Source organism: Gouania willdenowi, chromosome 16 (genome assembly GCF_900634775.1).
Source record: "Gouania willdenowi chromosome 16, fGouWil2.1, whole genome shotgun sequence".
NCBI classification, from domain to species: Eukaryota; Metazoa; Chordata; class Actinopteri; order Blenniiformes; family Gobiesocidae; genus Gouania; species Gouania willdenowi.
In genome coordinates this window covers 27,785,888-27,800,464 of record NC_041059.1, presented here as the reverse complement: position 1 = coordinate 27,800,464, position 14,577 = coordinate 27,785,888, and the positions used below count along the sequence as shown (strand labels likewise).

Sequence of the window (14,577 nt, the reverse complement as noted above, 5' to 3'; positions counted from 1 at the left end):
GTTTCTCACCATTAAAATCCTAAACTGTTCATTATTTCATTTGCTGTCATTACAGGCAGCATTTACAGCTACTTAAAAGGCTAATTGAACGTTTGACCTTTTGAAAGAACAAGTTTAGATCAACAGGCATAATGAAAAAGCAACTGTAGTGGTTAGAGATGAATACCTAAGCTGTGGCTGGAGCCTCATGTCAGCCACACATTTCGTCTGCTCCTTTACAGGCCAGAGGAGGAGAAAGTGTTCCACACATCAGGTTCTGAAACTCCAGCTTCTCTGGAAAGGCTGGGAGGGTTTCCTCAGGTTGTAGGAACATGAGATGAGGTTTGAGGCGAACGTTTTTCCCCATCTTTACGGCGGCTTTGCTTTCTTCTGTGGGAAAGCGGCTGTGGTAGACGTCAGGGTAAGACTTCTGGAACTGAATAGAAAGACGGCTCTCTTACCACATTGTACAGAGCTTATAATATTTCAAGTTAGGGTGATACACAGTATCAGAATAAATATGAGATATTCTCTTCTTCTTTTTTATGTGTGGCTATTTTACGATGGCTGAGAAGTACTTAACACTTACAAATGCCACAACAAATGTACAATTTTGAAAACAAATTTACATAATTAGCTAAAAAAAATTACAAATAGCAAAACACTTTTACAAATGTTGAAACAAATTTACAATGGCGCATTGTGTAAAGTGTTTACTTATTTGTAAATTTGTTTTGACCTTTAGTAAAAGTGTTGGTTTTGTTCCCCTGAGTCCGAATATGTGTTGGGTTTTCTGACAGAGTCTGAAAGGGGCCCGCTGGAGGCCCCGGGACGTTGGTGTTTTCCTCTGCTAGGGTCAATGGATGGAATTATGACACGCCTTGAACATAGGAGTATTTTATTTTGAAAAAATTACCTCCCCCGTTTCCTTATGATTTCACACAACACATTAACAAATGACCGCAACACTTTTACAAAAGGTCAAAACAAATGAACAAATATGGAAACACTTTACACTTACAATGCACCATTGTGTGCTTTGCTATTTTGTAAAGGTGTTTTGCACTTCTCAGCCACCGTACTATTTTGAGATTCACTAAATGTATTTTTACCTATTTTTTTTCTAACTTTCTAACTAAATCATTGTGAACTTCCTGAAACATGTGACCCACAATAGTAACTTTTGCCCTGATTTTACATTTCTGACACAGGTATAGCTATCAGTGATTTAGCCATTTTTCTCACCCGCTCAAAATGCCTAAATCAGTGCTTCTCAACGTGTGGGGCGCACTCCCGTGGTGGGGGAAGAAGGTATGACAGGTGGGGTGTGACAAACAGGAGGACATTTTCAACTTCAGGCCAATTTTCTTAAATGCCTTTCTTCATTGACAATAAAGATCATTAACACTATACAAAACACAAAGAAAGCAAACAGCCTAAAAATTAAAAGAGCATTAAATTATTAGACTGCATTAGTTATGCGACAAGGAACAAAATGTAACGTGGAACTGAAGTGCAAGAAAAATGATTTACGTCGGCATGTGAAGTGGAGAAGAACAATAAACAAACTTACTGACTTAAAAAATGATTTTCTTCTTAGTTTTCTTGAGCTTTTGTCACAGATGGCAAACAATGTTTCTTTATTTTCTGTATTTTTGACGACTGCACATTTACATTTGTTATTAATGCAGGTGCTTAGTTTAATTTCGTTTTTGATTTATTATAAAACCCCCAAAGCTGGGGCGTCAGTATAATTTGTTCCTCCTTCGGCTCATTCCGCCTAGAATAGATTTTACATAACATAAATTTATTGGATGCTCTGACACATTGGATGGAATGACACAAGCATTTACCTCATCCAATTGACATCCTTGACATTTATTTTATTTTATTTATCCAGGTTAGCCACACCATGTCTTGTTGTCATGCATGTTATTTTGAAATTATGTTCTCTAATAAATTATAATAATAAAAAAGAACCTAGTTTGATCTGTATACATGTCTTTTTATTTTTTTATTGCATGGGAGAGATGCCCCGCCCCCCCAAAAAAGGAAAAAAAGTAACTAAGTAACGTTTACTCTGAGTACATTTGAAGTGAGCTACTTTTTACATTTACTGGAGTAGATTTTTACACCAGTAACTTTACTTTTACTTTAAGGAGATTTTTTCTGTACTCTTTCCACCCCTGGCCTATATGTACCATAAATGTAACAATTTCATAAAATCATACTTTTTTTCTTTGGTGTACATTCAAACTGTGTGATCTTTGAGATTATATCAGCGGATAGAGGCCCAGGGGAAAGTGTTATAAATGTGCTTTTAGGAGCCCATTTTTGAAAATGTGTAGTTTTTTCAGCACGGCAGACGTCATTAACCTTTGCCACCATTGGATTATTACGTCACCTGATTGTCAAAAACAACGTGATCGGCTTTCATAACTCATTTAGGAAGTCTCCTAACAATTTTCTTAAAGAAAAGTGGAAAGGAAAGGAGATAAGAGGGACTATTCGGACGCAGCCTTGGATTGAAAGGATAGAGGGGTATAGTGAGTATTTAGCAATTATTAATTAGTATATCATAGATGCTCTTTGGAGATTTAATAGTATAGATTGGGTGTGTCTTAACTGCTCCAGGAGCCACACCCATAATCAAAGCACTTTTAGAATTTCCACCTAGTGGCAGGTCAACAACAACTAGGGGGTTTAGTTACTCTTTAAGGACTTTAGTTAATGAGGGTGACAATATGGATTATTGTTGATATATCTTTATTTAAAAGCCTATTTTGCATTAAAATAGTAGTTTTATTAGAAACTACTTTCCCTATCTTTCTGCCTCTTGCACAGACTGCACTGGCTCTTTCACGCACACGTTTTGCGAGGACAGCATCCATCGAACGTGCAGCAGAAAAATGCAATCTGCTCAGAATGCCAAAAATACAAGTTCTTACTGAAGGCTGTTGCACGACTAATCTCTTCCAACATGCTCTATAGCAGCTGCAGAAGGTGTAGTGCTGCAACTAAGAGTATAAGGTCAGTCCAGGACACGCTACAGAACTCACACGTCCTGTCCTTCGAGAGGTGTAACATGTTGATGTAATGCAGCTGGACTTTGATCACGAATCGTGTTTCTGGTAAATATTTGTGAAAAAAATCATTTCTTTTAGACAAAATATAAACATAATTAAATTAAATAAGGATACGATTATTGGTTAATATCGTCTTGCCATAATTCAAATGTTAAGAGACTCAACCCTTTGTTGGTAATTTAAATAAACTTGCTACTACAAAACTGCACCATAAAATCTTCTTGACTAAGTTCACCCTCTGTGTTCTTACCTGCTTGAGTCTTTTCCTTTTGTCCTTGATGGGAAGTTCTTTGTCTGCAATCAAACCATCCAGCAGCTCCTCTAAGGGCGTCTGAGTGCCAATAACTTTCTGCTCCTCACACTCCACTCTGCTAATCTGCTTACAGAACGCCGGAGAGGCACTGAAATCTGTATCTGATCCGGCATATTTGATCTGGTGGTGAGAGAGAGAAATACATATATATATATATAAAGTTATACTCATTTACAATTGAGTTATCACTCCTGTAGGAGCAGAATGAATGTAAATGGACTTGGTAAATGGACTTGATTTTATATAACGCTTTATCACCACACTGAAACAGTCTCAAAGCGCTTTACATATCAGCTCATTCACCCATTCGCTCTCACATTCACACACCAGTGGGACAGGACTGCCATGCAAGGTGCTAGTTGACCACTGGGAGCAACTTAGGGTTCAGTGTCTTGCCCAAGGACACTTCGACACATAGTCAGGTACTGGGATCGATCCCCCAACCTCTCGATCAGAAGACGACCCACTACCACCTGAGCCACGGTCGCCCTGAATGTAACTGTATTATTGTTGTGCACGTGCATCTAGTTGTACAAAGTGTAAGGGTCAAACAGTTTTTGACCGCTGAAGTCAACACTGAAAGCTAAACATTGTACATGTAGTACAGAAAGGCTGAACTTAAATGTGTGTACCTGAGTGGACTACTGTCGAGGTGAACTAAACGTGTTGTCACGTGCAAATAAGGCAAACGCTTGGACATCACTGATTTCTACCGACACAACAGACTGCATCAGTTGTTTACAGCGTGTCAAACCAACACACAAAGGAGGCTAACAAACACAAAGTAGCAGTTTTAGATTAGCTACAATAACTCCATTGTAACCAGTGTTCATTTTGACAACAAATTTAGATTTAGTTATAATCTTTTGACTAAAATGCAACTCAGTTTTAGTCAAAATTTAGCCTCTTTGGTTGGGTTTAACTTTGATTCCAGTAGCCATGTGTTTGATTAAGATATTGGCCCTTTAATTGTCCTGTTTCGTTTGTTTATAGTCCCACTCTGTGATGGATGGTTCTTTTATACTGTATGTCTCCAACTCCCCCAGTCTAGGCATTGTGAGTGTTGGGGAGGTAGGTTTCTCCTCCTGTTTCCACCCAGAGGAAGCCCATCCTTCCTGATTAGCCTCCTTATGCACTTAAACTAAATGAAGTTACTGTGTGCCTGTCGCATCATTTGTTTTCAGTCAGTAACTTATTTAGCCTGTTGAGTGAGTTTTGTTTTTTTTTTTTTTCTTCCTTGCTTTGTGCTCGCACATATTTTTTTTTAGAAACGTGTATAAAAATATAACAACATGGTATATTATGCCTGTTTGTTGGGTTCCTTTCTTTTCTTCTTCTATTTTTTTGTCATTTTCATCATCAGTGCTTTTTATACCTTTGCCGTAGTTGGATGAACTATCGGAGTAACCTTACCTATGAGTTTAAGTCAAGACAAAGTTTCATCCAAGTGGTAGAAATTTAGCTTCCATGGAGATTAATTCTATGATCCTGACCATGTAAACAGACAGGCTTAGTTCATCCTTTTCAATATTGATATATGCTGGAGATGTCTTCCTTTTAAAAGGGAGTTCTTAAGAATTTTATATTTTGACAGCGCTTCGAAATGACTATTGTTTTAATTTGCGCTATATAAACAAAGTTGAATTGAATATCACAGAGTTCCTGACGTCAAAAGCACTAAGAACACTTAATGTGGCAACAGTGTTTCTGTAATTAGTAGTTTGGCATTTTGTGGTTTCTGAGTCTTTTTGTGGTCTCTAAGTAACAAAACCTCGGCCTCAGCCAACTAATGGTGGACTCATGAATGTTAGATGTCTCGCAACGTTTGTTTCAGAGTTGTCTAAGCATACCAATTGTCTAAGCATACCAATGTGCCATTGGTATGCTTAGAGTGATTTTGAGTGAGGCGTGTAAAAATGCCGTAAATATCAAATGTTACCATTTGCTTCCATAGACCCCATATGTGCAAACAAACTCCCAATTTCTGATGCCACCACGATATTACTTAACACCTGCTACACCTATGTTAACTTGCACACCTGCTTGCCATCGCACAACCTCGTGTTTTTCAGCAAACAGCTCCATTGGTTAGAAATTACCAATTTAATTATGTGCCTCAGAGAAAAACTCAGCAGGACAATTACCCCCTTGTATAAACCACAAAGAAAAACCTGTGTTTGATTTGCTGTTTAGTGCATTTTTAGAAACTTGATGATTATCAAAGGCACAGCCAAACTAAAATCCAAGCAGAGGTTTGTTTGAATGATTACAGCTCAACTTCAATGTTGAAAAAAAAAAAAAACCCAAACAAGAAAAAAGCCTCCACAAAATGATTGCCTGATTATAGTGTGTAGGAAAAAAAAATCAACAGACACATCTTTCCTTACTTCTTCTCCTGTTTCTGCTGCTTATGTATCCCCCCCATAATCTTTGATCTAACACATTGTCTTTTGAAGAAAACATGCATTTATCCTAAACAGTAACACTTGGCTTGACTAAGCTGCTCCTTCAAGCTTCAATTCAGAGTGTTTTCCTGGATGTCTTAATTCCCATTTTATGAAACACATCCTCACCTCACAATAACCAACCAAAGTAGATTTTAACCTTTGTGCATCAAAACACCTCACATCACAACATGAGCATCTCATCCGGACACAGAAAAACACTTGAATTATCTACAGCTCATCAGAGACACTCACATGAAACAGTATGTCACATACTTGTTCACGCTCTTGTGCGCTCACACCACATAATAGCCCTTATTGTAGACAGTAAACCAATAAAAAGGGAAAACCAAGAATCATGTCAAGTGTCACGGTGACATCATTCAGACTTATGAACACAGCTGAGCCATTTCTATCTAACACCACCTCCTCAGAATTATCCATATTCTTAGCATATTCCATTGTTTTTGTAAGGATCATCAGATACTTATGTCATCATTTTTATTCACCCGCTCTTTTATCTACTATCTATAGTACATCGGACATGTTTTGTGGATGATAAATTATCTACGTAGCTTCATTTCCATGTTGCTGGGCACGTGAATAAGCCTTTTTACAATCTCAGAAATCTCGCTCTTGTTTATTTCTCGCACATGAGGTCAAAGGTCGAGAGGGATAAACTCGCCATGGCTGACGGTGTAGGCAGTGAGTCTGACAGAGATTTAGATTATTTTACCCGTTGAAGCGTCGATTCCTTTTTTGTGGAAACGTGGTATTGATCACCAAGGCAGAAAGACAGAGTTAGCTGCTAAAGCTAATGCTGCACACGAGCTGAAAATTCAGTGCTATTTCACTTATCGACCGGTTTAGTGTCCACAATTTGTAAAATAAATAAAAACAATAGCTTAATCAAAATAATTATGGACCGGGTTAGTGAATGGTATACCTCATAAATTTACCTTTTCAAAGCGAGAACTCTAAAATACTGTCCTTTTTACTCTCGAAATTGTTGCTTGTCCCATCAATAACAATAATAACTATAACTGCAAGCAGTTATGAAAGGGGGCCAAACCTTTCCATGCAACTCGGCCCCCAGGTTTGGCGGAGCCCATGGAAGTGAGTCACGAAGGATGATGGGTTTGGGGCGAGTGTCAGGACACAGGCCAACGTGTCATTTGCAGTGTTGTAATAGTAATGGGCGTGGCCCAGCCCAGGCGATTCAGGAGTGGGCATGGCCAAGGTCAGAAGATGCGACTCTATTTAGGGAACACGTGGATATAAAGTTTATGAAGGTGTGATTTAAAATGTGAAAGTTTGTACCCATTATATTTTTGGTATGGGTGGTCTGTGTACTTTTCTATGTATTGCCTGTAATTTTCACAGCCCTCAACATAATACTTCAGCTGAAATAAATGTTTGTTGTTTATGTTGTAATAAGCCACGTCTGCTTTGACCGATCATGATTAACTCAGAGATATGGCCTGAGGAGCGACCCGAGGTCATACCCACCAAATTTGGTAAAAATTGGTCTTGCCATTTAAGAGATATACATTTCTCATAATTGCAGCGCCCCCTAGTGGCCAAAATAATTAAAATTTTGCTCATACCCTCACAGTCACATGACAACCAAGGATCTCAGATTTGGTGTTGTTAGCATTTATTTTGACCGAGATATGGAACAGTTTGCGTTTTTTATAGCTAAAAATGTACTTAATAATTTACACATATTTTGACTGAACAAAAACATTTACTCAACTTTAGATCAAGTCCAACTCCTCCCCAAGAAGCAGTTTGAAAAAGTAGGTTTTTGATGTGTAGGGACTTATAAAGAGCAACATGCTGGGCGTGGCCTATGTCAGAAGATGCGACTCTATTTAGGGAACACGTGGATATAAAGTTTATGAAGATGTGGTGAAATAACTGATGCCTCTTTGCGTCCATTTGTTTTTGTTTCATCATTATGGTCTAATTTAAATTAAGTTGATCAAAACTTAATCAATAAACCTGCTCTATAAGACATATAAATATTTAAAAATTAGCAGTCAGAATAATCCATGTCAGTACAACTTATACTGTATATACCTTTTAATTGTATCATACTCATTATTTGAAATTGAATTTTTTTTGTTTAATTAATTTATTAAAAATAAAACACAATTAGGAAAAAAAAGTACCTCCTTTGTGTGGGGGGGGATCATTTCTAAAGCATTTTATCGGCTTGATCTAGGTGCATTCAGAGCCAATAAGCAACAGAGGATGTAAAAAGATCAATAACGACTGGTGTAACAGTCAGTTTTCCAAGTTCTAATTAAACGATACAAATGTTAACACCTACACATTCCTCGCTTTGCGACCAGCCCCTCATACTGAGGAGGATATATAGTTCTCTACAGCTGGAAACTCACATCAATAAACACCTCAACTAACCACTGACAAGAGAAAACTCAATCCTCTCAATTGTTGTAAGTCTTACAGCAATAAACATCCACACAGTGCATGTTTGTATAGTGGAACTCCACATGAGCATTCATCTATACTTCACTGACTGTGCATGTAGAGTAGACAGAGGGGAAAACAAGCAGTCGAAGGCAGACTCTTCTTATCATTTCCTGTTGTTAATCTAGAGCAAGAACATAATCAGAGCAGCTTCCTAAGGGTCTGTCTTTGCTCACAGATTCCCACCCACAGTTAATGTATGCCTTTCTAATGCCTGCAGCTGGAGTCTCATGATCTCATGCATTAAAACCATATTTATGTTACAAGTGGGAACAATGATTTAGGAAACAAGACGGTTAAAATAAAAACAAACACACATAAAATAATTCTTGTTGAGAAGAAGAGGCTATAAATGTTTTTTCAAGCAGGCAGAAAAGTTTCTCGTAGCAAAAGTTGCAAGGACATTATCTTTCACAGCAGATTTACACTTGGATTCTGCTTTTTATTAAACAGACACAATGAATGCACATCAGTTGGAATTGTATTGCTTTTCTGTCAATTATACTGACATCTTTTCATCTCGTTATGCCGCTTTATTACAGCTCACGTTGTGAGTTACTATTTATAGTCTAAGTTAAATAAACCATCCAACGTGATCCAGAACTTACAAAGATGACATTAAATAGAAATATAAACATAAATGAGCGAGTATAGCTGGATGTGGACTTTCTCTGTCATCCCATAAACTGTAAAAAGAATGGACAGGACAAGCTCCCCAGTGGATGAAAATGAGTTGTTCTGCAGTACACTGTTATAAGCCGTAGAACTTCCAGTGGGAAAGATACTGTGTAAGTCATCAGGGCAGTACGTTAAATGGGCGGGGAGTGTTACCAGGGCTCCTCCCGCCGGACCCTACTGCACAGACTCTGGTTTAAAATTATGTCAATTTTGCAAGATGGCAACGCCCCTAAGTGCCGTATTTTGGCTTCGAGAACGTTGAATGGGAGCAGCTACGGTGCATGCCCACTGGTCCATCCAAGAACTATTTGATCACATCATCAGCCTTTTCCAGTCAACACCGCCATGTTTCAACTTTTTGTGGAGCAAGACGAGAGTTCACAGATTAAGTCGAAGAGAGAGCTAAGACGGACAGAAAGTCCTTGAGTTTTATTAATTCCTTTCATGGCTGTAGCATGCGTGAAGCACCGCCAAACAAAGTCAATCACAGACAAAAGGTGTGTGTTACTGTTATTGTCACTACTCTGCCTCGTCTCTGTACCTACAGTTACAGCGTTTGTGTGTGTGTTTCATTAACACCAAACAATAAGCGACATGCTGTGAAGGTTGACAGATGAGCAGACATGGCGTTATGTTTAAGGTCTACAGCTCCATACACTTTTATACTTTGTTTGCATGTTAAATGCTTATATTAAAGAATACACACAATTTGAAACTATTGTTTTCATGTGTGTGTCCAACAATACACACATGGTTAGGTAGGTGAGTAATCATCCTGAAAATAATAGCATTTTGAAATGCTCAAAAAAAATAAAACTGTGTTTACTGTTACCGAAAGATAAACAAGGGCTTTTTAATGCTCCTCTGAAACGCCCACGGCATAGGTCCTGACGTAGTAGCATATATCAGGCTTCAGGATAAACAAATAATCAGGGGGCCAAGCCCGCAGGGGCCTTGTATGTGCGATACGCGGTTCCCAGAACCAGTGGTGCTGGGAAACCTATTGTTTTTGTTCTGACTTTAATTATAGTTTGGCCTATTTTTTATTTTTCTCTCTGTAAAAGTGGTGCTGCAGGGGGGTGGTGCAATGTGAACCGCAAAAGCTGCAATTTGAAAGGTCACGTTATCTGGTCAGATTACCTGAAAGAGAAAGGACGGAGACAAGTCAACGCTCTTTAACCTGTTACGCAGTTACACAGCGGATCAGTAAAAAATCTACTAAAAATGGAATAGGGTAGCACCGGATCCTCAGACGCCAAGAAGCGTGTCTCGTAAGGCAGCCCATGTAATAATTTCTTTTGCACTCTAAACTGTTCACATATTGTTTGTTAAAAAGTCGTCAAAAAAAGATACTGATGTTTTCTCTAATAGGATGAATAATCGTGATATCATGCAACTCTAGTGACTCATGCCCGAGGTAGAGTCAGAATTGGAGCTGCTGGAAGTGGCGCTGATGTCCGAACTAATGGGTGGAGTAAGGGACTGTCCCCTGCTTCTGTGTCCGCAGATAGAGACACGGATTCGCAGCACAGGATACAACTATTAGGATACGCTGCAACAGGGACACTCACCCTGCTGAAGATCTTTGCCTGAACCAATGGCCTTTTTAAACAGGCTTGGGCGCTACGTGGTAAATGAACGGTGAGTTGATGCACTTCAATTAGCGCGAGAAGCCTGAGCAGAATGCCTGGTCAATGGAAAAACTACCTGCTGTCTGTCATTTTTATCATTTTCATTGCTTTCCTCATGTCAACAGATAGGAAGATTGCACCCCCAACCCTGCCTCACATTGCTGTATTTCTAGCCTGCAGTGTATACTACTGCTGTCTTTCAGTGAGTGAATCTTCCCTCCAAAGAGACACATTGAACCCCTTTGTTTACTAGGGATGTCCCGATACAACTTTTTCAATTCCGATACGATACCAATATTGCAGCCTTGAGTATTGGCCGATACCTGTATTGATTCGATACGCTATTAGCTAAAATCATATATACTTTTATTACTTATTTTGTAGTGTGGAATGTTAGAAAAGGCTTGATCAAGTGATGTTACTCAAACAGAGAACAATAGTCAGCAACATGAGAAAAACTAACCCATTTATTATTAACCAATTGGATAGATAAGTTTTAACCTTCAACAAAAAGTAAAGTTACTGTTAATGATTGGACTCTCCAAAGAAAACAACCACCATTTATGTCCTTGCAAACAATTAAATGGGTTTTACAACCATGCGGTCAATTAATTATGCACTTTACAAATTTCAGGTGATAAATTACATCTAAATTGGATTATTCATTCACCCCAAGGTGTCACGGTGCCAGCCTCCATCATTGTTTTTCCTGTCGGTTTTCCTCAAGTTTAGGTGTCTGACCGACAGTTGATCTTGTGTGGATGAGAGCCTGATCACTGAGCTGTATGTATGTACATCCTAGTCTTCTCTGTGTGCTTCCCCCATCTGTAGACACCTGTCTCCCTGTTGATTTATTTCTCCTTGTGCATGTCTTCACGTCTGTTTTTCTCAGCTGAAAGTCCATCTGCCTGTACTTCTCCTGCTTTATTTTGATATTAAAGTGTAACTGTAGTGAAAAAGTATATAACAGGAAATTTGATTAATGTATTACCAATAAACAAATGAGTGCACCTTTTTTTTTTTAAAAAAAAAAAAAAAAAGCTCATTAAAATTACTTTTTAGAACAATTTTATACTTGCGGTCATAAACTATGGACAGCCGCCATTTTGGACAGGATATGACACACTTTCGTTGATCAGCATGACCTGTTGCTTTATAGAAACAGTGCATTGTGGAAGGTAGAGGCATAACAGGCCTGTTTACATGTACAAACATGTAGTTCTTCTGTTGGGTCTCAGCATGTGTAACCTCACCCTCAGTGATAGTGCAGCAACCAGGTTGTATGTTAGGAGAGGATTAAATATTGCCTTTCTCAGCAACGGACAGAGCTGTTGTTACCAGCAGAAACGAGACACAGCTGAGCAGTTAGGTGTTGGAAGTGCAAAAATAAGGCAACCAACTGCGATGAAAGCTGAGTGTAAGGATATCTGTTCATTGACAGGATGATGCTCAACGACGCCCTAACAAACAGGCACGTTTTTCTGACAGAATTCATGGTTTAGCCTCAAAGAAATGACAGGAAACAATTTGGTGGGGATGAAGTTAGTGCCATAACAGCCGCCCATAATATCCCCTATAAGCAGAAAAGTAGTAGTGCTCTGAACAAGTAAGTTTACAAGCAGCATTGAGACTTTCTGTGAAGACATTAAGTCGGAGCCACGTCTGATTTCAGAGGTAATTTTGGCTTTGTGCCCATTAGTTTAGCTGCAGATCCCTCTGAAGTGGTTCTCATGGAAACGTTTTAAGTGTGTATCCCGTACCAATATTATGGCTTACTCTGACTTAGTGTAGTTATTTGGCTTAGGGACGCAAAATAAATGTTCCTGCTGTGTTTTTCTCTCATTGTTATAGCAACTATTAGCTTTACACTCCGCCATTGTTCAAAAACTATAGACCAATGGAACACTGTTGCCGAGCAACAGCTAACAGCAATCAACAAAATTGCATCATATCTTGACCAAAATGGCGAATCTCCATAGTTTATGCCCCAAGGTAAAAAATCTTCCTAAAAGTCCTTTTAATGTGTTTTTTTTTAATAAAACATTTAGTTCATTAGTAATACATTAAACACATTTTTTGTTATATACATAAATTTCACTACATGTACCACTTAAAGCACACATAGGCACCTGGCAGCCTGGGGGCCACATGCGGCCCTCGGTCTAATTTTGTGCGGCCCCTGAAACAAAATTGTAATTCATGAAGTTGGAAATTATATGAAGAACAACCTCATACACAAAACAACAAAAACACAAAACGTAAAAAAAACAAAAAAACAATACATACAAATATTTATAACACACACAAAATGACAGACTCACTAAACAACCACGTGAACACACAAAATGACTACAAAAACAACAACATACACAGAGGACTTCAAAGACACAAAATTACAGACAAATGCACAAAATGACAACAAAAACTGAAAATACATAGCAAAAACAAACACGATGACTTGGAAAAACACATAAAAAGACAACAAAAATTTGCCATATTGACGAGAAAATTCCCAAAATAAACTTAAATTCGCACGAAATGTGTGTTTTCAAGCTCCTATTAATGCTCATCTTGTTCATTCTTCTAAAAACTGACATGAATGTTGATAATGTGGCCCTCGAATCAGAGGATCACATTTTTGTGACGCCCGCTGTAATCGAATTTGCCCATCTCTGATTTAAAGTCTGCTCCACTTCAAACACTGTCTTATCTGTTGTGACCCGTCGTGACACACAATTCTAACACTAACTAACTGACGGACTGATTGAAGATCGCCATGAACTGTTAACTAATTTGAGACAAATTCGGCTTTAAACCTAAATAAAAAGACTGATGAACAATTTAACAGTGATAAGCATGTTCTATCAATTAATCCACTTTATCCCATTTGGGAAGTGTATTAAGTGGCTTTCTCCACTATAAAGCTACAATAAAGCTTAGTGAGGATGAAGTGTGGAAGGCAGCAGATGTGGCAGGAAATTGGCATGACGTAAAATGAAGTAATGGCGCCCTCAAAGCATTTACTGCAGACTGTGGCTGCCAAATAAAGTGTTGAATATTACTCTATTAGCCATGATGAGTGTGCAGACCTGCGCACGCTTCAGGTGGGACATGTGCTCTTCAACCTGGCGCCTCAGCTTGTTTGGTACTTGAAAGATTGTGCTGTGGTGCTCCATCATGAAAGTCACCAGTTTGGTGGCAAGCAGCTCATCCAGATCCATCTCATCTGGAGATCCGAGGACGCAGTGCGAGAACATTTGCACCATCTGTAGTGAGAGAGAGAGAAGGACAGAGGGAGGACGACAGTGTTATTACACTTCAGGAAACAGATAAATGGCTGAAGGTGCACAGAGAACAAAACACTCCTATAAACCTTTCAAAGTAAGAGTTCCTTTGTGATCCCTGCTTGATAGCTTTAGAAAGTTATGATGGCCGTAATATTATAACAGCCTCTCATAAGAGAAGGACAGAGCAGCTGGACTGTCATATTCAATCAGCGTCTTCATTGAGGCTTTAAGTAATGCTGAAGTTTCAGGAACCTTATTACAAAAGAGCTTAGGTAACTTCAAGGTTAAATATTACTTTTTTGTTTTGTTCCTTCTATGATTTTTCTGGCAGCTTGTGATCTACAACTAGAAGTATTTGTTTAAAAAGAAGTCATTTAAAGACAATGAATACCCTCTGATTGATGCTGACAGTGCAATGAAGCATTAATACCGACAGCAGATGGTCTTTGTATTGCAGTGATTGTTTACAATCCCATTTAGATTTGTTAAACACTCTACGAATAGAGCACAGCCACTGTGTACCACGTACTGATCATTGATTTAGAGCAGGGATTGGACACCTATCGATTGCTCCTCCCTTGTGGCTCAGTGACCAATCTGACTGTCAAGTCATTTAATGCTATTGGAGACAAAATATGCACATTTACTGTGAAATCTCAGCAC

The 14,577-nt window shown here is 38.6% G+C and overlaps 1 protein-coding gene across 1 annotated transcript in view; it reads right to left on the bottom strand.

The window, feature by feature from the left end:
- Positions 1 to 249: 249 nt before the first annotated feature.
- Positions 250 to 14,577, bottom strand: part of LOC114477889 (DEP domain-containing protein 1B-like) — a 32,144-nt gene continuing 17,816 nt past the window's right edge. Inside the window, 4 exon segments of the mRNA XM_028470557.1 lie at positions 250 to 309; positions 311 to 415; positions 3,316 to 3,498; positions 13,717 to 13,893. Coding sequence (XP_028326358.1) covers positions 250 to 309; positions 311 to 415; positions 3,316 to 3,498; positions 13,717 to 13,893 — 525 coding nt within the window.